This window comes from Notamacropus eugenii, chromosome 3 (assembly GCF_028372415.1).
Source record: "Notamacropus eugenii isolate mMacEug1 chromosome 3, mMacEug1.pri_v2, whole genome shotgun sequence".
Taxonomy (NCBI): Eukaryota; Metazoa; Chordata; class Mammalia; order Diprotodontia; family Macropodidae; genus Notamacropus; species Notamacropus eugenii.
The window spans coordinates 332372506-332397127 of record NC_092874.1 but is presented as its reverse complement, the minus strand read 5'-3'; the positions used below and the strand labels follow the sequence as shown (position 1 = coordinate 332397127).

The 24622-nt window shown below is 36.2% G+C and overlaps 1 protein-coding gene across 29 annotated transcripts in view; it reads right to left on the bottom strand.

Annotated features, from left to right (window-relative positions):
* UBAP2 (ubiquitin associated protein 2) overlaps positions 1–24622 on the bottom strand; it is a 144736-nt gene that overhangs the window by 90135 nt on the left and 29979 nt on the right. For 28 of the 29 annotated variants that reach the window (XM_072596982.1, XM_072596991.1, XM_072596992.1 and 25 more), the window contains exons 3-6: positions 20830–20907; positions 7751–7861; positions 3873–4026; positions 2731–2808 (exon numbers count right to left, since the gene is read on the bottom strand). In XM_072596982.1, the coding sequence (XP_072453083.1) occupies positions 2731–2808; positions 3873–4026; positions 7751–7861; positions 20830–20907 (421 nt within the window). The remainder of the gene's footprint in view (positions 1–2730; positions 2809–3872; positions 4027–7750; positions 7862–20829; positions 20908–24622) is intronic. The other variant, XM_072597012.1, reaches the window with a different exon arrangement.

Here is a 24622-nt window from a genome sequence, read left to right as displayed (position 1 = left end):
TTCTGAAGGAGAATCATGGATAATCAGCTTGAAAAAGTCAAATAGGAGTTTGTAGTTAAGGACTTTATAAGATGGCCTCAAAAGTACATACTTCAAAATGGGACAGTCTGGAATTCTGCCCATGATATATACCAAGAAAACAAATGCTAAGTAACATATGAGCAAATTTTGAAACTCTTTCAACATAATATAGTCATTTCTGGTCATGTGAACAAGACAGTAAACTAAACATTTTCTCCAATCCCTATAACCTCTCAAGTCTCTTAGAAACAGAAACCATGTGCAAAACATAAAGCAACTTGAGTTCCACGGTCTAGGATAGTCAGAATCCAAAAAGATAAAAAACTAACAAACAAACCCTCAAAAACCCAGGACATGGTAACGCTTACATCAAAACTCATCCCTACTCTCCAGTTTTCCTGCCTTCCCTTTCCCTCTTCCAATGCATGGAGACCCCAGCATCTGTTCCAGCCTCCATAACCAGTTTGACCACTATTCTTTAAAAGCATGAGTCTCCTGGGGGCTGAAACCCAGAAAAGTGCTGGAAAGCTCTGAACTGCTGGTACCAGGCCAAAGGACTGAGGAACAAAGGGACAAATCACCAGCTCAGGATAGCAAGTAAGTGAGGGGCAATGCAGCACTCCATCAAACCAAAGAGAAAAGACCACAACACCTAGCTGAAGAGAGTTCTGACCACTCAAAAGTCAGTTGGGGCAAAGACCTAAGAGAGTGAACTGTGAATCGTCCACTTTGGGAGGCTCTGAGACCTAGTCTCAAATGAAACCACAGAGGGAAAGGAGTCAGGAAATTAGTGATGATGAAAATGAGGAGAGAAAAAAGGCTGAAGTTACCAAAGATAATTCGCGAAGAAGGAAACTCAAAAGACCTTGAACATAAATATGTAAATTAACAGGAAAAACAGTAACAGAAGGAAATACTGCCTCCAGATCTAATAAATGAGTTCAAGCAAGCGAAAGGAAAACAATGCAACATTTAATGAAACAGAGGATCCTGTGGAATGTGAGAACATGGAACCACAATATGCTGTTTGAGTGGTTCAAAAGAGAAACGAAAATTATGAGTAGAATTAATGGCCTGCACAACAAAAATGAGAAGAATATAAAAATATGAATCTGCAAAAGCAAGCCTAACAAGCAAACAAAAGAGAGAACAATAGATTGGGAACGCAAACACATAGAAGAGAAGCAAAAACTAGTAACATTACAGTAAGATATGGTCATTATATGCAAGCAAAACAAACTAAACTCACTGAACACAGGATGCACAGAGATAACCTATTAACTTAAGTATCCCCAAAGAACACGACAGTATGAAAAAAACCCCAAAACCAAACGCCATAATGAAGGAAATAACAGAACTATCCAGTACTTCTAAAGATAGAAAATGAAATTCTAATTAAAAGAATTCACAGATAAGCCTTAACAGAACATAGTCTTTATAATTTAGGTTATTACTCTTTTTAACACCTGCTACTTATTTCTACCTCCAGAGCATATTTAGTATTCAGCCCTTTCTATTCACAGTTCTTAGTTCAGGTTCTGATCACCTCCCAACTAGATTTTTTTTTAATAGTCTTCTAACTAGTCTCTCTGCCTCAATTATCTCTTCTTGAATCTTTGCACCACAAGGCTGCTAAAATAATTTTCCTCAAGAACAGGTCTAACTATGTCTCTATCCTACTCAATAAACTCCCCCATTACCCTTAGGATCTAATACAAGACTACATAATCTATCTCCAATTTATGGTTTTAGTCCTATTCCATAACTCATATACTCTATAGTTCAACCAAACTAACTTTACTGTTCTCCTACTTGATGCACCATCTCCTCTTTAACCCTTTGGACTGATACCCATACCTGGAATGCTCTCTCTCCTCAATTTAGCTTCTCAAAATCCCTAGTTTTAAGACTCACTTTAAGCATCACAATTGACATGAAGCAGCTCTTGATCAACAAAGTTGCTAGACTTCCCACTCTCCCCAAAAATTAGTGTACATTTTCTATATACTTATAAATGTCTCTGAAAGAATATAAGCCACTTGAGGGAAATAGATAGCTCATTTTTATCTTTGTATTTCCAGTAATTAGGCACAGTTCCTTGAAAAGAAGGCTCATAAGAAAAACTTTTTGATAAAACTTACGGAAGTGATTGTTGAAAACTGAAAACAAATTAATTTAAAAATTTTTAAAAAATATTTTTGAGCAAGCTGTTCAGCATTAAACCTAAAAAAGGCCTGTCATTTCTTCTCCTTTCATAATACCTGTTTTTATTCCAATTGTTCACCAACCCAAGGGGAAAAAAAAACAAAACTGCTTCTGCATTCATAAGGTTATCTTCCAAAAGGGAATAAGTAATGTTCTAGGGAACAAAAAACCATTCTCTTCTAAAAAATTGTTTAGAGATAGCCAAGTGCCCAATTAATCTTACTTATAAGAAGAATCCCATGTCAACTTAAATATATTAACATCAACTCTGTATTCCCTTTGTATTACATTTCGTGAACCTTAACATTTAAACCTCTAATTCCAAAAGGGGATTAAATGTTTCTGATCATCAGGATACGACTAAAAGATTTCTTCAAAACACTAAGAAAGAGAAAGAGACCCAGAGAATACAAATGGCCAAATGTTCTTTAATGAGATCCCTCAGACAAAAGACAAAGCAGTTATAACCTCTTTTCACATTGTCTTCTACTTTTCAGGTCTTACCTCTAATGCGGCCACGCTTGCCACGATCTGAAGGCCTGTCCCCTGGACTGCAGTCAACTCCATTCTCTTCACCTCTAACTAAGGAAGAAGAATACCATAGAATTCTACTTCTTGTCATGTCATCTCATTGAACTTAATGTAATGATATTGAAACACTTAAGGAGGACAGAGAATCTACAAGAAGTTTTGTGTAGACAAAAGATTCTGTTACTAAAAAAAATTAAAAAAAAACAAAACAAAACAAAACAAAAAAAACAATGAAAAAACCCAAAGCTCAAAATATCAAAAGCTAAACATTCCTGCTTCCTCACCAAATCAGGTTTCAGGAATGAGAAAAAAGTGTCATAAATTAATCATTTTGATCCATTAACTTCTGGCTCTTGTCCAATTCAAAGTCCCATCCTTTTCCCGTGAAATGAATGTGTTCTTTAGTAACTGTCTAACATAAAAAAAACTGTCCAACACAACAAATAACAATATAACAAATTATCACTATGTGTAATATTTAATATAATGCAGCCAGATGAAGCTGAGGCAGCATAAAAGCTAAAGAGTATCAAATAAGAGTCTTCAGATTCATGGTTCTGGTAGAAATTTCAACCTTGAAAAAAATAATATTATGAGAGAAATGAGCGTTCTGCGGAAACTGATGAATTCTGAGCAAAAGAAAAATTATCTCCCAAATACTATTCCTAATTTCATAACATTCACTATAAAGTAACAGACTTTGGTCTTAAAATTTTATTTAATTATGCTTTATGTACACACACATACATATATATAAACTGTGACCTATCTGTGTAATTGCTATCAAACTTAGGTAAGTTCTTTATTAAAGTGTAATAAAATATGCTGAGATGTTAAAAAAAAAAGATCCAATGTAATAATATTCAGTCCAAAAGAAAAGGATAAAAGAATAAATCTACCTCTGTAATGAGAAAATTTATCCTTCAAAACACTTTGGAACAAAAATAAACACAGTTCTCAGAAACAAAAGCCAAAAGAAAAGGATAAGGCAGAGTTGATGCTGGCCATAAGTTGGTGGATCAATATTCATGTTATATTTAAACAGACCACCTATTTCAGCTCCCAAAAACTGGGAATGCTATTGGCTAGGTGAGTAAAGGGAGATTTGCACTTACAATCTCTGGCACGACTGCCACCTCTTCCTCGCCGGTTGTTGCTTCCACGTACACGACTTGTCTCTTTATCATTTCTCTTTTCTCTATTCTCTTTGTTTTCTGAACTCTCTTTTCCAATATTCTTCTTTTTACCACCTACAGTCTCCCATGAAGTCTAGTTGCAGAGAAGAAAATAGTTAAATGTTCAAAACTAAACCAAGACATGTTAAAAATATCTTCCAAACTTGTTAACTTTTCCCCATAAATGTAACAATAATACTAAGCAATCAAAGCTTTAGGTTGCATATCCAATGTAACAATTCATCTCTTTTTAAAATTTCTCATATCTTGAATGTTCTTTTTCTAACCAAGAGTTTCTTTTCTATACTGACATCTAAGATATAAGAGACCACTTACTTATACCTAGCTAAGAAGTGGGTCACTGTTCAGATTTGGATAAAATTCTAATACCATGAGACAATGTGATGTAGAACAAAAAAATGACAAGGCTACCACTATTTATTGTGTAACTTTAGACAAGTCAATTAAGTTAAGCAATATTACCCTCAAATTAAATTACTTGTCTGAAAAATGTGAATAGTACCTGCCTTGCTTAACATCTGAAATCCAGATGAAATACAGTACACATCATATTCATCCAGCATTACAGAAATGTAAACTTATTATTAATGCTACAAGATAGTACTGACAAAAAGGAAGAGAGGAAATAAAATTGTTTTTTGCAAATGATAAGATAGTATACTTAGAGAAGCCTACAGTCAACTAAAAATAAATTGGAACAATCAACAAAATTCATCTAAAGGAACAAAAAGTCACAAATTTCAAGGGAAATAATGGGAAAAAGCAGATTGAAAAGGGGAGTAGCAACGCTATACCTCAAACTATACTATTCATCAAAATACTTTGGTATTGGCTAAAAAACAGTGCTTAGTAGAAAAAAGTACACAACATATAAAAGGAAATCTAGTAGTCTAATGTTCAATACACTCAGACTCCAGATATTGGGGTAAGAAATCACTACCTGACAAAAAGTTTCAAGAAACTGAATAGCAGTCTCTGAAAAATTTACACCCATATATCACGTTACATGCCAAGACAGGATCCAAATGGGTCACATCATAAAGGATAAGGGTAGATTACCAAACAAGAAAAAGTGTCACAGAAGACAAAATGGAAAATTCTGATCATGTAAGATAAAAAGGTTCTGTACATACCTAAGATTTAAAAACCACAGCTAAGATCAGAAAGGAAACTGTTAAAGGAAGGAAAAGGATCTTTGCAGCACATTTCTCTAATAAAGGTCTCAAGTCTAAGATATAGAAATAACTGATTCAAATTTAGAAGAATAAGAACCATTCCTCAAACGATAAATGATCAGAGGATTTGAACAGGCAAGGGAAGGGAAAATGATCAAAACCACTAAAACCAATAAAATTAAAATAGCTATGAGTTTCCACCTTAAATACATTAGCTAGGAAAGCTGACATTTGAAGGGGGCTCCAGGAAACCAGGTACATTAATGTTCCATTGGTGGATTTCTAAATTGCTCTAGTCACTCTGGAAAATAATTTGGAGCTATGGTCCAAAGTTAATGTACCATGCATACTTGCTGCACTAATGAGTGATATGACTACTAGGCCTATATATAGCCCAAAGAAATCAAAGCAAGAGGAAAAAGTCCTTTATGCACAAAAATATTTCTATATTTTAATTATAAAATTAAATGCAGTAGCTGAGAATTGGAAACCAAAGGTCTGGAGATCCACTGGACAATGGCTAAGCAATTATGATACATGAATGCAATGTTATACCGTTATACTATTATGCTATAAGAAATAATGAAACGGAGTTTCAGAAAAACCTGGCAAGATTTTCATGAACTGAAGTGAACAGAAGAGAACAATTTATACTATAACAGTATAAAAATAAAAAAATTTCTAAGAGATTTTATAACACTGATCAATGTTATAATTAACCATGATTCAAGATGACTGATGATGAGGCATATTATCCATTTCCTGGCAGAGGTGTAAAATGATATATGTAAAATGAATTAATTCTTATTTTATAAAGTGTTCTACAAGAATTGTTTTTTTGAAATAGCTTCTAACTGTGAATCTGCTTTATATTTCATACAAGCTTTGGGAAGAATTTGGTCTCCAGTATGTAATAAATTTATAAACGTGTGCATAGCTGGTTTCTAAATGGTACTTTACCTCAATGTCAAGAAAGAAAATGTAAAGGTGGTATAGCCACCTTCAAGTATGTAAGGGCTGCTATTTAGACCTTTCTAGTTGGACACAGGGGCAGATTTAAGAACAACATAAGGAGCCAGATTTAGGTTCTGAGTGAAAGAAGAGTCAGTGAAGACTTCTCAGGACTTGACAATAGGCTTCTAGTAGGTAGTTAGGCCTAAGTTTCTATCTTCCAGAAATTATGTGACCTTGAAGAAACTTGAAACTGAACTCCCCTCCTCCCCTGGGAGTGCCACCTCAGCACACTGCGTGCCAAATAAGGCTATGAGCATTGAGTCAGCTTCACATTGGCTGTTTTACTACTTCGTTGCTCCTTATTTCTAAGGTAAATTAGATTTACCTTAGATTGTGAGCCTGCCTCCCAGCCAATGGGAGTAAGGGCCACTAGGGAGGGTGAGGGATTTCTGTTAGGACTGTATCTTTGTTCTTGCCTTCTGCAGGCGCCTCACTCCCCTGATAACTTCACAGAGAGGATATGCCCTTTCTCGCAACATCGTAATAAAATCTTGCGGCTTTGCATCTACCTTGAAACGTCTCTGATTTCCATTTGAGTTGGTGGTCTCTGACCCACACAGTTCTATGTAAAGGAAAGCTTCCTAAGAATTAGAGCTATTTAACTATGTATTGGGCTTCCTCAGGGAAGTTAGGGGGAAGAAAGTAAGTAAGAAATGAAATAAGAATGCATTATGTATTATACTGCCAGACACTGCTAAGCACTATGCAAACATCTCATTTTATTCTCAATAGCCTTGTGAAGTAGGTACTATAGTGATACTCATTTTACATACGAAGCAGATGAAAATTAAGTGGCTTGTCCAGGATCATGCACCTATTTGACTGCCTGAGTCAGTATTAGAAATGAGAAAAACTCCCTCACCTAAACCTCAACATTTGATGATTCCCACACACTCAACTTTGTATTCAACTACATGTATTCACATTCATATTTCTACCTTTCTGCCTTTTGAAGTATAACAGAATGTATCTAACATAAACCCCATGTATTTTCAACTGTCCAAGGGGTGATCACACAGGTGCATTCAATTACACATTAGAATCTGCTGTCCATATATAGTTTGTTACTTTTTTTACACCTTCAGTTCTGATACAACTGAAAAAAGGGAATTAAAATTCAGTCATAACCTTATCATAATATATAATCATATAAACAGGATAACAATGAAATAAATTCCTGGACCCTCAAATATTTCCCATAACTATCAGAAAAGAGGCAAAAAAACCCACAAAAAACAATTGAGATTAAGGATACAGGGACTCTGAAGAAAAAAAAATAAGTTTCCAAAATTAGGACTCCTCAATATCACAAAAGATATTACTTTGAAATATTTCATTTGTTATAGTGGAAAATAAGGAGAAATAAGGTGAAAAGGTACAACTTACTTAGCAAAAGAAAAAATTATTGAGGGGGGGAGTATCTGATAGGACTTGAATTATTTATAGCAACCCAGAAGTCATCTTAAAAAAAATAAAACCCCAGAAAATACAAGTTGGTTGAAGTACATGAAATCTATTCAACAAACTTTATTGTGCTTGCACTTTAAAATAATTAAAATTTCAAGACCAAAAAAAACCAACTACAAATCGTCCATAAGCATTACCTACCGTGTCTGAATTCCCTTCCAGCAATATGTTGATGGCTCTGTTCACATCACCATTGCAATCATGCAGGGCCACTATGGATTCATCCTGGTTTTTCCCTGTTACTTCCATAAGCTATGGAAAAAGCACAAATTAGTTAATAAACAATAGCATTTTAACTAAACAATTAACATTTAATAATGGCATTTCAAGAGCTCAAATGATTCTCAATTTCTAGATTCATTTGTGTACTTTCTGACAACTGATCATAAAGTGACACAAAATCATTTTAAATTGAACTTTAAGTCTACATGTGCCCTTTCATTCTCTCAGTCAAGTTTGAGTCACTTACTACATGAGGATGTAGCCTTCCAAGATTTCATTTAGAACAAGTATACCTTTTTATTTTGTTCCAACAACCCCACGTGCTTGTAGCTTTACATCCTCCAAAGATAGACCAGTTTCCCACCCAAATCTGATAATATCACCTCCCCAATAAAGCCCTCAGCTAGGCCCATTTCTTGATGCATTATTTTATCTCATTAAGCTACCACATCCAATGTTTCCATTAGTAAATTAAAAAAAAACAAAAATAAAGTCCTCAATCCATAGCTTCATAGTTCAGAGTAATAAATTCCACAATTAGCAAGGTGCATTCCTTTTCAAAGGTTACTAAAAACTTGAGCTGCATGAAATTCATCAATTAAATACTAAAAGGGGCATAAGGTTATATATTAAGGAATCACCACTATGTCATGGCTTTCTGAGTCTCATTCCATTCCCTGACACTACCCTTGACTTTTTAGAACACACTAGCCAAGCTGTTATGTGAACAATCTTTCCAAAAGTTGTAATCTGCTTCTGTGAGGTTTCATAAAGGGAGTTCTGTTGCAGGGATATCAGTAACAAAATTCTTGTGAACCTGTTCTCAACTCAATTTCATTATTTTGATCTATGTTCTTCATTACTCCGTGCCCCTCAAATTAACTGCTTGGCATGGTGATTTTTATTTTTCTATTTTTATTTTTTTAAATTTATTTATTTAACTTTTAACATTCATTTTCACAAAATTTTGGGTTCCAAATTTTCTCCCCATTTGTCCCCTCCCCCCACTCCAAAACACCAAGCATTCTGATTGCCCCTATCACCAATCTTCCCTCTCTCTTCTATCATCCCTCCCTTCCCTTGTCCCTATCTTCTCTTTTGTCCTGTAGGGCCAGATAACTTTCTATACCCCTTTACCTGTATTTCTTATTTCCTAGTAGCAAGAACAGTACTCAACACTTGTTCCTAAAACTTTGAGTTCCAACTTCTCTTCATCCCTCCTTCCCCACCCATTCCCTTTGGGAAGGCAAGCAATTCAATATAGTCCATATCTGTGTAATTTTGCAAATGACTTCCATAACAGTCATGTTGTGTAAGACTAACTATATTACCCTCCATTCTATCCTGCCCCCCATTGCTTCTATTCTCTCTTTTGATCCTGTCCCTCCCCAAGAGTGTTGACTTCAAATTGCTCTCTCCTCCCATTGCCCTCCCTTCCATCATCCCTCTCACCCTGCTTATCCCCTTCTCCCCCACTTTCCTGTATTGTAAGGTAGGTTTTCACACCAAAATAAGTGTGCATTTTATTCCTTCCTTTAGTCGAATGTGATGACAGTAAACTTGTTTTTCTCTCACCTCCCCTTCTTTTTCCCTCCACTAAAAAGTCTTTTGCCTGCCTCTTTTATGAGAGATAATTTGCCCCATTCCATTTCTCCCTTTCTCCTCCCAATATATTTCTCTCTCACCCCTTAATTTCATTTTTTAAAGATATGATCCCATCCTATTCCATTCACTCTGTGCTCTCTATCTCTGTGTGTGTGTGTGCCTGCGTGTGTGTGTGTGTGTAGACATGGTGATTTTCCAAGCTACGATTTGTGGGTCAGTAGACTCTTCTTGGTACCCTAAGATGCTGTATTCAACTAAAAAGGTAACGTTTTGATCAATGTACTAACATTCCAATGGGAGGTAAAGAAACACCAGACTGTCTTCTGGTATAAACTGAGCTTGGTTATAGTATATGATCTTTGTGATATATTGCTGTAATCTCCTTGCTAGTATTTTAGCTAATATTTTTACTTCATTAGGAAAATTGGTCTCTAGTTTTCTTTCTCTGTTCTCACAGGTTTAGGTATCAGCACCATATTTGTGTGGCAAAAGGAATTTGGTAGGACTTCTTTGCTTATTTTTCCATATAATTTATATAGGATTTATTTATACCAGGAATGCAGGGTTAGTTTGGTATTAGGAAAACGACCATATCAATAACAAAAACAACAAAAACCATATGATTATCTCAATAGATGCAGAAAAAGCTTTTTGTAAAAATTTAACACTCATTCCTACAAAAAAACACTAGAAAGCAAAGGAATAAATGGAGTTTTCCTTAAAATGATTAATATCTAAAACCATCAGCAAACATTATCTATTTTAGGGATAAACTAGAAGCCTTCCCAATGAGATCAGAGTAGATGATGTGGGCAAAGATACCCACATTCAGCACTATTATTCAATATTGTACTGGAAATGCTAGTTACAGCAATAAGATGTGTATACACGCACAAATAAATGTATACATACATATACAGACACACATATAAACACATATATATAAAGATAAGAAAAAGAAATCCAAGGAATAAGAATAGACAATGAGGAAATAAAATTATCACTCTTTACAGATGATATGCGTTATACGTGGAGAATCCTAGAGATTAAACTAAAAACTAGTTGAAATACTTAACAACTTAGCAAAATTGCAGAATACAAAATAAACCTATACAAATCATCAGCATTTCTCTGTACTACCAATAAAATTAAACAGCAAGAGGTAGAGAAATTCCATTTAAAATAGCTGTAGACAATATCAAATACTTTGGAGTTTACTTGCCAAGACAAATCCAAGAACTATATAGGAACATAATTACAAAACACATTTCACACAAATAAAGTCAGTTTTTACAACTGGAAAAATACTAATTGCTTATAGGTAGAATGAGCCAATATAACAAAAGTGACAACTCTAACTAAATTATTTATTCAGTGCCAAAATCAAAAAATTATTTTATTGAGCTAGAAAAAAATAATAAAATTCATCTGAAAGAACAAAAGGTCAAGAACATGAAGGAATCAAATGAAAACAAGGTGAAAGAAGGCCTAGCAGTTTCAGACCTCAAAGGAGTCAATCATCAAAATAATCTGCTACTGGCTGAGAAGTAGTGGTGGACCACTGGAATAGATTAGGTACACAGTACATAGTAGTAAATGACCATAGTAATCTAGTGTTTGACAAACACAAAGATCCAAACTTTTGGGACAGAACTCACTATTGGACAAAAATTGCTGAGAAAACTGGAAAGCAGTTTGGCAGAAACTAGCTATAGACCAACATCTCACACCACATATTCAAGATAAAGTCAAAACGTGTACAGGATTTACACATAAAGAGAGATACAATAAGCAAATTAGGGGAACAAGGAATATCTTATCAAATCTATAAAAAAATAAAATGTAAAAACTTTACAAAATATATTTAAAAAGAAATATAAGCATCAACTTTTTAAAAACTTTTTTTAAACAGAAATAAGTAAACATTTGTAGAGATGACCTGTGTGCATGGTTAGGATGATTGAAAAGGTTAAAAATTTCAAGGTTCCCAAATTAAGATGCAAATTTAAAGAAAGAACAATCAAAACAGATTACATCATAGAATTAGATAATATAGCAACGTTACATGGAGAAAAAGAGCAAAAATATCAAAGGAAACAGGTGGGAGAAAGCTGATGCACTGTGACTACTCAACCCTGCCAGATTTCATAATATATTACATAAAATTACAAACTGTCTGCTTCCTTAACAGATAAATGATTAAGGATACAAATTTTAAAATCTCAAAAGATGTGTGAGCAACTGACCTTATGAAATAATTAATGAGAAGAAAATGAAAACTATTTTAATGTTTCAGCCTCACACCTAGCAGAATGAAAATACTAAAACTATAAGCTGATCACAACTCAAAAATTAATTAAATTCTACAGAACTCTTAAGTTTTTGTAAAGACAGTATGTCAATGTTGGTGGGATAATGGAAACAAAATTACATCAATGTACCATGAGAAGTTATTATGAATTAGTAAAAGCATGCTAGAAAACATTTCTGAATTTTGCAAAGGAAGTGATCAAATTTTCTACATTCTTTGACACAGATTACACTAAGTATATTCTCCAAAGAGATCAATGACAAAAACAAAGCTTATATGTACAAAAAAATATTTATAGCAGCACTTTTTATAACATCAAAGGACTGAAAACAGAGTAGATCCCCCTCAAGTGGGGAACGGCAAAACAAAATTGTGGCATATGAATGCAAAGGAATATTGATATGATGTTAGAGAGAATGAATGATGAATGCAAAGAATCATAGCAGGTTTACAGGAACCCAAACAAATCAAGTATGCAGACTCAATAAAATAATATACATAGTGATTGTAATACAAATGGAAAGAACAGCTACAAAAAACACGAAACTTAAATGATGCAAAAATATGAAGAACAAGCTTGGTCCCAAAGAAAAAATATAATAAAATACTTTCCTTCTGCTCCTTTCAGGGACTGGGGAATGTGGATATTACAAACATCACTAGATTTTTTTTTATATTGATCAGATTTTCTCAATATTTTTCTACTCCTCTTTATCTCTAAAGAAAGTCTTTCAAATCAAGGTCAGCTTTCTGGGAGAGGAAGTAATACAAGGTCAAATCTAGTTAAATGCAAAACCAAAAAACTTAGGGAAAAAAAATTAACAGTAAAAAATCCATCATCTTCTTTTTTTTAAAGCTGTTATTCGTTTAAAAGTGCCAATGAAACATTAAAGTACCCAGAAACAAAACCAAATACATTCAAGGGTTTAAGTGATAAATACAAGATTATAAAATATTAGTAGTCGTTATTCAATGAAAATATTTTAGGAAAATTAGATGACATGATAAAATATTAAGCTTCAATCCCCACCTTACACCACATATTTACAGTATATTTCATTTCATTACAGTATATATTTCAAAGCAAATCACTGAAAAAAAATTTTTTTAACCTAACAAACTTATATGTCAACCAAATGCTGCTGCTACATGATCAGCAAGACTATCCTCTTTCCTAGCATATAATTTCTTAGTGATGTTCTTCAAAGATATTTTTTGGTCAAATGGTGAAGACTGCTTCCACTCAGGCCATGCGTCACTGCTCTTCATGTGCTATCTTCCATGCTTCACTGCCAAATAGCAACACTGTGAAATGTTGATATTAAAAAGACAGGCCAACCTTTGCTTTTATGAAAAATCTGAGGTCAATTAAAGAGCTCTGCAATTTCCCAAATTTAAAATAGCCATCTCTCCTCTTCCAGTTCCACTACAAGCCTATTTTATCACCCATCTGTACTTTCTGCCTCAGATACACATATGGTTGAACGAGCGTTAAAGGGTGTGTCCATTCAGATTCATGTTTTATCTATGCAATGGACAGGTGTTCAGCCACATGATCCTTTTTGGGAGGATGATGAGGTCAAACGTCTTTGAATATACATCTCTGAGGAGGCCTTGCAATGCACAATGGCATGAACAAAGGACAAGTGGAGAACCTCACCATTCACAGGGAATCTCTGTGCTGATGCGTCCCTCTAACACAGTGGCAAATACTTTCAGTGAGCATTTACCCTGTTTTGTGGCTAACTTGATACTTGTTTACAGAAGGTCAATGAACAGTTAATTCTGCTGTTATATCTTCCAAGGTATCCTTGATTTTAATGTATGAAAGGGAAACATCTTTAACAGAGTCTATCAGTACTTTCCTGGTAAATAAGTATTTTGTAATCAATAAACAACAGGCACAATGAAACATGATTTTCCTGACATCTTTTATTTAATTATGAAATAGTAAACATTTGGTCCATTGCTAAGTCACTTGATGAAATCTACTTGTTTTCTATAAACACTCTTACTAAGATTCTCTGATTTTTTGTATAAATAATTTTAAAGGTTTTGTACAGAAGGAACAATGAGAACACAGGATGGTACTTCTTGATGATCATTTGGTTGCCTTAGAGAAGACAATAAAGCAATGGAAAAAAATCAGACTTAGTTTTTTTTTAAGTGAAAAATTAATAATATTATTAGAAATGACAGATGCAAGTACCTGCAAATAAAGATTTTCCGCAAAAAAAATGCTCTCCCTCCTTCCATTGAGAAGGCAAGAAACACAATACTCATTACACATAGGAAGTCATACAAAACATATTTCCACATTAGCCATGTTTTCCCTACCTGTCCAAAAAGAAAAAGGAAAAGAAAGATGTACTCTGGAAATGGACAGCCTTTTTTACCTTGATTACTTTGGAATTGTGGTGGATCACTGGATTAATCTGAGTTAGTTAAGTCTTTTCACGGTTGATTATCGTTTCAGAATTGCCACTATTGCTATGTAAATTGTTCCCCTGTTTCGGCTCACTTCACTTTTTATTAGGTCATACAAGTCTTCCCAGATTTTTGGTTAAAACCATCCCCCTTCATCATTTCTTATGGTACAGTAAGATTCCATTACATTAGTAACATAACTTGTTCAGTCATTCCCCAACTAATGAGCATCCCTTAGGTTTGTAATTCTTTCCATCAAAAAGTTGCTATAATATTTTTGTATAGGTGGGTTTTTCTTTCTTTCCTTCGGAGTATAAACACAATATAGTATTGCTGGGTCGAAGGGTACAAACAGTTTTATAGTCCCACAGAAAATTTCAAATTCCTCTCCACATCTATAAAAATAGCAAAAAAAATCTCTTTCTTTAGCTCTTCTAGGAATTCTTGTTGGGCTTGTATTTTCAGGTCATTATCTTCTTTGTGTCATGAACTTCCTATCACCATTACAGCTTTTTAAACCCAGGTTCTTTTTGTGCTGTTGGCTCATTTTTCCAGTCTATTTCTTGAATTTGGACTTTATTTGAGTGGGGCTCGGCTCACCTGGGGGTGGGGAGTTGGGAGTTGGAATATGGGGGAGAGAATGACTGAGTTTAGCTTCTTTCTTCAATGTTCTGCTGATTTCAAAGTGTCTTCTAGGGGTAAGTAAGTTATTGGTGCTTCCTACGTGGTATGATCCAGGAAGAGTTACATTCACTGTCCTCATGGTCTGTGGTCTGCTCCTTACATAGGCAGGACCCCTGGTCCCCCAGGACTGTGACCACTCCACTCCATTGTGCAGCTGAGATCTAGGACTGAGTAATGGGCAACAGAGCTGCTAGATATCACCTTTCCTGCTCTCAATGCTAGCACAAAGGTCCACGAAGATCTCTTTCTGGCCAGGTGTTCATTCCCCTTACTATCCCATGGCACTGAGCTGCTCACCTTTGCTGCTATTATTACTGTCACAACTCAGTGCTGCTTCTGTTGTGGTGTGCTCCTGATCAACCCCACCCCAGTACTACCAGACTACTCTAGCTTCCTTAGCTTGAAAATTACTTACTTTGACTTGTTCTTGGCTTTCCCACTCAGAATTTCATTTGGCATGTTTTTTAGGTTACTGTGGAAGAGGTTTGGGGGGAGCTGCAGCAAAGTTGTTAAGCTCTAACTTTGCCATCTTGACTATGCCCCTTGGAGATGAACAATTTTTGAGAGGAAATAACAGTTAACTATAAAAATGTTCAAAGTCACTAACAATCAGGAAAATGCAAATTTGAGCAATACTGAGATAACCTCTTATACCCAACAAACTAAAGGTGCTAAAGGATGGAAATACTCATTGTAAAGGGGGTTGAGGAAAGGTAGACATGCTGTGGGAGCTATGAATTTATTCAACCACTTCAAAAAGCAATTTGGAATTATGTAATAGATAGTTAATTGACCCAGGGATCTAATCCCACTATTAAAAAGTTACTGACAGCAAGAAAAATGCCCATATGTCCAAAATATTTGTAGCAACTGTTTGTGTTAAAAATTTTAAAACAAAATATATGACCAATGACATGGGAATGGATAAGGAAATTAAGGTCTATGAACATAATGGAAAACTTTTAACAATGTTAACAACTGTAACAATGTAAACATAAATATTATTTATAAACAAGTCAACATTGAGTTGTAATAAAATTGGTTAAATGCAAATCAATGTTAACACCACACTGCTTAAATTAAGATACAGTCTTCCTTTTACTTTACTAATCTCTTACACAGGCAAAGTTTCTGAAGTCAACATCAGAGTATAATGATTGAATTTAGAGGTTTTATCAAGTTCTTTGCACAACTTTTCTACCCTCCTCATCACCTGATGAAACACTGGTAAGTAACATTCAATTATCTGCATTAGAGCCTTTTTACAAATACTTTTTCAAATAAGATAATAAAAAATCCCAGGCAAAGAATTTCTGCATGATAAAATCAATTCTACCTGCTCCTTTGTTTTTCTAAAGAAACAACTTCCGGCACATACACATAGCTCCGAACCCACAAACCACAGAACGGCTAGAGGGGACTAACCCAGGGCGAATTCTGCACCCAGAGACCACGGAATATTGGAGCGAGGGAGATTTCTGTTCCAGAGAGACCTGCAAACCTCTCGCAGGGGGTCCTTCGCGCCGTGGACTGGGCACCGGGACGGGGAGCAGAGGGCAGCCCTGCCGCGGGCACGACACCGTGAGGAAAAGATCCAAGAGGGCTATGGGGACAGGATCTCCAGCGGCCACGCGGGTCCCCCCACCCACAGAGGGACCTGCAAACCTCTCTCAAAAGGTCCGTCGCGCTGCAGACGCGGAGCCCAGCCCAAACCTGCGGCGGCCGCGGCTCCGAGAGGTACAGATCCGAGCAGGCTCCAGAGACGGGACCTCCAGCGGCCACACTAGCCCCCCCACCAACAGGTGACTGACGGGGATAGGTGAGAGAGTGTCTTTGGCGGGTCAAGAGGGGAGTGGGGTGCCCCCATGGTTCGGGCCCCCCCAGGAGATAGAAGCTGAGAGGCGGCTACAGACAGGGGCTCCCCAAACGGGAGGGAGCCTGGATCCATTGTGGAAGGTCTGTGCATAAACCCCCTGAGGGAAATGAGCCAGAGAGGCAGCCCTGCCCCTGACCACCTGGACTTAATTCTCACACTGAATAGCAGCCCTGCCCCCACCAAAAACCCTAAGGCGGGAAGCAGCATTTGAATCTCAGTCCCCAAACGCTGGCTGGGAGGACCAGGAGGCGAGGTGAGTGTGAGGAGAACATTCAGAGGTCAGGTCACTGGTTGGGGAGAATGCCAAGAAAATGGAAAAGAAATAAAACCATTGAAGGGTATTTTCTCGGAGAAAAGACACTTCCTCCCTTCCTTTCTGATGGGGAGGAACAATGCTTGCCATCAGGCAAAGACACAGAAATCGAGGATTCTGTGTCCCAGCCCACCCAATGGGCTCAGGCCATGGAAGAGCTCAAGAGGAATTTTGAAAATCAAGTTAGAAAGGTGGAGGAAAGACTGGGAAGGGAAATGAGAGGGATGAGGGAGAAGCATGAAAAGCAGATCAGCTCCCTGCTAAAGGAGAACCAAAAAAATCTTGAAGAAATTGGCACCTTGAGAACTAGCCTAACTCAGCTGGCAAGGGAGGTGCAAGGGGCCAATGAGGAGAAGAATGCTTTCAAAAGCAGAATTAACCAAATGGAAAAGGAGATTCAAAAGCTCACTGAAGAAAATAGATCTTTCAAAACTGGAATGGTACAGATGGACGTTAAGGACTTTATGAGAAAGACAGATATCTCAGAACATACTGTGCAGATTCAAAAAATGGAAGATAATGTGAAATATCTTATTGGAAAAACAACTGACCTGGAAAATAGAATCAGGAGAGACAATGTAAAAATTCTGGGACTACCTGAAAACCATGATCAAAAGAAGAGCCTAGATATCATCTTCCATGAAATTATCAAGGAAAACTGCCCTGAGATTCTAGAACCAGAAGGCAAAATAAATATTCAAGGAATCCACAGAACACCGCATGAAAGAGATCCAAAAAGAGAAACTCCCAGGAGCATTGTGGCCAAATTACAGAATTCCCAGGTGAAAGAGAAAATATTGCAAGCAGCTAGAAAGAAACAATTCAAGTATTGTGGAAATACAATCAGGATAGCACAAGATCTGGCACCCTCTACATTGAGAGATAGAAGGGAATGGAATAGGATATTCCAGAAGTCAAAGGAACTAGGACTGAAGCCAAGAATCACCTACCCAGCAAAACTGAGTATAATACTTCAGGAGAAAAAATGGTCTTTCAATGAAATAGAGGACTTTCAAATTTTCCTGATGAAAAGACCAGAGCTGGAAAGAAAATTTGACTTTCAAACACAAGAATGAAGAGAACCATGAAAAGGTGAACAGCAAAGAGAAGTCATAAGGGACTTACTAAAGTTGAACTGTTTACATTCCTACATGGAAAGACAATATTTGTAACTCTTGAAACATTTCAGTATCTGGGTACTGGGTGGGAGCACACACACACACACACACACATGCACACATACATAGAGACAGAGTGCACAGAGTGAATTGAAGAGGATGGGATCATATCTTAAAAAAAAAATGAAATCAAGCAGTGAGAGAGAAATATTGGAAGGAGAAAGGCAGAAGTTATATGGGGCAAATTATCTCTCATAAAAGAGGCAAGCAAAAGACTTATTAGTGGTTGGATAAAGAGGGGAGGCAAGAGAAAAACATGAGGTCTACTCTCATCACAATCCACTAAAGGAAAGAATATAATGCACACTCATTTTGATAGGAAAACCTATCTCATAATACAGGAGAGTGGGAGACAGGGGCACAAGCAGGGTGGGGGGGAGGATAGAGGGGAGGGCATGGGGAGGAGAATGCAATCCGAGGTCGACACTCATGGGGAGGGAAAGGACCATAAGAAAATAGAAGTAATGGGGGACAGGATAGGATGGAGGGAAATATAGTTAGTCCTATACAACACAACTAGTATGGAAATCATTTGCAAAACTACACAGATTTGGCCTATATTGAATTGCCTGTCTTCCAAGGGGAAGGGGTGGAGAGGGAGGGAGCTAAAGAAGTTGGAACTCAAAGTGTTAGGACCAAATGTAATGTTCTTACCACTGGGTAACAAGAAATACAGGTTAAGGGGTCAAGAAAGCTATCTGGCCCTACAGGACAAAAGAGAAGAAGGAGACAAGGGCAGGGAGGGAGGATAGAGGAGAGAACAGATAGGTCACAGGGGCAATTAGAAAGCTTGGGTCTGGGGGGGGGGGGAGGGGATAAAAGGGGAGAAAATTTGTAACCCAAAATTTTGTGAAAATAAATGTTAAAAGTTAAATAAAAAAAAAATAAATAAATAAAATTAAAAAAAAAAAAAAAGAAACAACTTCCATTGAGCTAAGACTTTTTTTAATCTTCTGGGAATTTCTGAGTGGTGATGTAAGTTTTTAATCTCATTTCCCAAGTCTTCTGCAGTATCCTGGTGGTAATGGAAAGCTAATGGAGCTTGGTGAACAGAGGTACAACAACATAGCAGATGTATGCTTCTAGATGATTAATTTATGGATGGATTGAAGTGGGGAGAGACTTGAGGCTGGGAAACCAACAAGCACAGCAGGCTATTACAGCAATCTAAGTTTCAGGTTATGAGGGCCTGGATGAGGGTGGTGGCAGCTTCGGAGGAAAGAAGGGAATATATACAAAAGATGTTACAAAGGTAGAAGTGACAGCACTGGGAGATAAATTGGTTATAGGAGTAAGAGTGTGGTAAGTGAGGGGTAGAGAATGATATCTAAATTGTGAGCCTGAGTGACTTGAATTGGAAAGGCTATGAAGTGAGAAGACTCAAGTTTCAATCCCAGCTCTGCCATTTACTAGCTAAGTGCTTCCAGGCAAGGCTACTGGCTTCTCTGGATCTAGGTATTCTTACTAGTAAAATGAGTGAGCTGGAATAGATTTCTTAATTTTCCTTTCAGCACTAATACTTTGATTCCATTACTCATAATAATAATAACTGACAAACAGTCCTTTAAGGTTTATGAATGCTATCATTTGACCCCTAAAATTACACTGTGAAGTGAGTAGAGAGACAACAAAGTATAGTGCAAAGAGTACCTGGAACCATGAGACCTGACTATAATACTTACTAGATGCTGTAAGATTATAAGCAAAACCTTTAACCTATATCTCAGTTTCTGTATTCAAAAACACAACCTAAAATTAAATGTTGCAAAACTTAGAAGTAGTAGGTACAAGTCAAATTTACAAGTTACTTTCTCTTCAGTTAGGAACTTATTGTAACAATGAGAGTAATTTATTCCTTATGTGGCAATTAAGTTTGAAACTATACTGACACTGTACACAGTAACAGCAACACTGTGCAACGATCAACTATGATGCTCTTCTCAGGAATACAATGTTCCAAGACAATTCCAGGACTCACAGCGGGAAATGCTATCCGCATCCAGAGAAAGAACCATTATGTCTGGATGCGTACCAAAGAATATTATCTTCACTTTTTTTCTTGTAATGTCCCCCTTTTGTTCTGATTCTTCTTTCATGTCATGACTAATGTGGAAATATGATTTATACAATTGTACATGTATAACCTATACCAGACTGCTTGCTGCCTTGGGGAAGGGAGGGAAGGATAAAAATTTAAACTCAAAATCTTATAAAGGTGAATGTTGAAAACTATCTTTAATATGTAATCTTTAATAATGTAATGGAAAAAATTAGAAAACTACTAAGTTGCGGGGGGGAGGGGGCAGGAAAGAAATAGTACTCTCAACAGACAGTCAGGGAATATTTAGCTAACTGAATATTCAGCAATGTTTAAAAGCAATGAGAATATCAACTCCAAGACATCTTAGGACACCTAAAAAATATCGTTTCCCATATTTAAAAATTAGATGATGTGAACATTTTTACATTTTTACAAGTGACACTTTTTCAAAATTTCAATGAATCATGGCTAATGCTAATCCTACATTCATTTTACAGTATAATTGAAAACCCTAGAAAATAAACATTAAGACTAGAATGAGAACTTGTTTGACAATAATGTACCTGTTTAACTTTGTCTTCAAAGTCTGCATCATTCTTATCATAGATCATTTGAGCGAGGCGAATCTGTTCAGCTGTTGCCTAAAAAGTACAAAGAAAAATTAAGGTTTCTGTAATACAAATACAATCAAAATGCTAAAATTTGCATTAACATCCAAGAACCCAAAATTCTATGTTAATTTGAGTTACTTAGTAAATAACCACCTTTTGCCACTTCATCCATCAATTATTATAAGGTGTGTGTTCGTCCTTCGTTGCCAAAGAAGACCATGCCATCAGAGAAATAATGATATGACTTGCACTTGATTTTGTTTTGAGGGAGGGAGGGCTGTGCAGCTCACCAGCCTCACTTCTCCTCCACAGCCATCTGAATCCAGTGACCAGATATTCATCAGAATGACTGGAGATGACCCAGGATGAGGCAACTGGGGTTAAGTGACTTGCCCAAAGTCACACAGCTAGTGAGTGTCAAGTGTCTGAGGTGACATTTGAACTCAGGTCCTCCTGACTCCTGCACTGGTGCTCTATCCACTGCACCACCTAGCTGCCCCTATTCTAAAGTAACTTATCAAAATAAAGACAAATACTAAAGTGCTCCATTTCTGTAAGTATTCTAAAACTTGTATTACTTGTATTCCATTTTGTGACCACATGCTTTAACAGCATTAGCTAATCATGGAAGCAATGACCTCAATGATCAAAAATAAATATTAAATAAAAAGAGGCAAAAAACGGAAGGGGGTGGGAGGTGGGGGTGAGAGGTGGCAGCAGGAAGTGGAGGTACAGGAAGAAAGAAAAAGCTGGTATGACACAAATGAACTTGTTATAAAACCAAGGCTTAAGTGTCACTCTTACAAGACCAAAGTAAAACAAACAAAATAAAAACCCACCTACCCCGTTACATATACGTAAAAGATAAAACCAATTACTTGACAAATCTTTTTTTTAAAGTTCACTGATGTTAAAACCTATAATACAGATCATGTGTGCAATTTGTGAGTATGCTCACACACAGCTAAGTAAAGTTTTAAACTATCAAACGAAACTCTCTCACTTTCTCAGCTAAGTAACTGAAAAAGGGTAAGCAACAAAAAGGAAAGGGCTTAGCCTAGAAAAAATTAAAGCTTGAGTTCAAATCTTAAATCCCACACTAGGTTCTATAACCCTGAGCAATTATTCACCCTCTATGTGCCTCAGATAATTCCCTAGAACATACATATTCAATCTCAGGTGAGTTTCAATGTTCCTTGGTAGAGGAGAGTTTCCACATGGAAGTTACATATGCTAAGAAAATCAACTTCACGTAATTGTGTAACTAACTGAAATGACTAAACAATCTATGATTTATAGCATCTACAACACTTAAGATTTTTGCAGCATTTCTTAGGTACATTTCCTCCACAGGTGTTGCTATTAATGACATTTTGCCAGTAATCTTATAAAAACTTCTTTTCTAATAGCATGTAAGGCAAATTCAAACATCTGCCATAGCCAAGTAACAATCAAGCATAATCTCCAAAAGCTACAACATTTACACTGCATAGGCCAAAAAACTCTCTAGAATAGGGATAAATAGTAAGACCTATGAACCTTTTCTCAGAAGGTTTTTAAATGAATAAAATAAACATACAGGATTGCAAAGGAAAACAATTATGGTGAAATTAAGATGAAATTTTATCCTGATCCAAGTTCATGAACCCCCTGAAACCTATCCAAAGACCCCTGAGGTTGAGGTAGGGGTTCAGGAAAGAGGAATGAGTCTATAATTACAAGGTTTCTTGAGAATTCCTAGCTCCAGAGATAGAAAACATATTGGCACAAAGCATTTCCAATGCTTTATCAATACTTTAATTCACAGTAACTCCCAAGCTTGCCCTCTGACTCCAAAACTGCTAGTATAAGAGAAGTTCTGGAGATAATATATACTCATCTCACAACAGTTTCCCATCAACAGTTTTCCCAGTTAGCATAATAGCGGCCTTTAGCCACTATTAGTTTCACCACATAGGTGATGCCCTCTAACCATGCATCAAGGATTGCCTGCTATTCTTCAAGAAGCCTTAACTGCTTCCCTCCATATTAAGGGTGGTATCTGGAGTCAGCAGACACCCAAAACAGGGGAAAATGACAGCCAAGGGGGAAAAAAGACAGAAGGCTATACTGAAATACATAAAGAGAAAAAGCAGTAAGATGAGGAAACAGTTTAATTACAATTTTCTCCATTCTAGAAACATTTGCATCTCATCACACAGCAGATACCTTAGGCCTGTTTCCAAACTTGCCCAATCTAAATACCAATACTGATGATCATTCTCTTTCTAATCTTAATATCTGAAGTGGAATACTGGAAAAGGCATCTAATCCTATCTGAGAGTTGAATGTAAGGCTAAAATTCTTATTCCAGAAGGCTAATCTCTAACCGATTCAATTCAAAAGGTCTCTTCTAAAAAACACAACTTCTCTGAAAACCCACTTATTATGTAAATCCCCATTCAACACTTTTAACACTCATGATTCTCCCTCCTTTCCTCTTGCTCACAAACTATTTCTAAAATACTAATATCATTTCTTTTCATTCATACTTCTGCTTCTTTGACATTTATTTCAATTAATAACACTATTAAGTGCCATCTAATGGTATGTAGTTCTTTTTTGTAAATTTTATTTATAATTTACAAAATAAAACAAGTATTTCCATAACAGTGTAAGAAGAAAAAGATGACTGCAAATTTACTATGCAAAACTTGCTATTCCTTTTAAATATACAAGCAAGTTATCATGTACCTCTATACTAGCTGTGGAAAAGAATGGAAAAGAAACATGAGATATTACCTCAGAGGACCTTAAAAATCTAGTTCTTAAAATATACACATAACTAAAAGTAATATAATAAATAATTAAATGTCAAAATGTTTAATAGATCCTTCAAGGTTCTGTCTTCTTGGTGTTGGCATGTTCTAGTGACCCAACTAATAACCTCCATATAACTTGGTTAATATAGTCTTTGAGAGTCACCTAAACTGAAGATAAGCTTTTATCAACTTAACTAAGCTCGTAAAAGATAAACTGGGTTAAACAGAAAAGTTCATTTTAATGAACAGAATAAAAATCCTACAATTGAAAGGGAATGGAATTCATCTAGTTAAACCTCCCACCAAGAAAAAAAATCCTTCTCTCAACTATTGTTCATATTATCCAATCTTTGCTTTAATACCTCCAGTGTGACAGGGAGACCACTACTTAGGCAGGGTAGCTCAATCTGTTGTAAAATCTTACAAAAGCTCTTGCCTTGCAATTAATTGTTTTCCCACTACTGGATTCCTGGTCTACACTTCCATAAGCTATATAAATCAGATCTTTGACAGTCCTTCAAACATAGGAAGACACTGTGTCTTCCAAGTGTCTACTTTTCTATTAGACCAGAGATTCCCAAATTTACCAAGCCTACTGCCTCCTTTTCAAAAAAAAAAAAAAAATTACTCAGCACTCCCCTGGAAATTTACTTTCTTTAACCCTTCAACAATTTTTCTTTTGGAAATTTGCATCATTTCAAAATAATATAAAATGTTTTTTAATGATGCATCTTAAATTTAATTTATTATAAATATATGGGTTTTTTCCTGCATTGAAATTTTGATGATACGACACTGCATCATGTAACCATATAGTATCATATTGTAAACAAGTCATCAAATTCCTGCTGATGCATACTGGACTTACCAATGACTTACAGCATGTTCACCTGCCAACACTTTCTTGTTAAGACCTGCCAGCATAGGACACTGATCAATTGTGA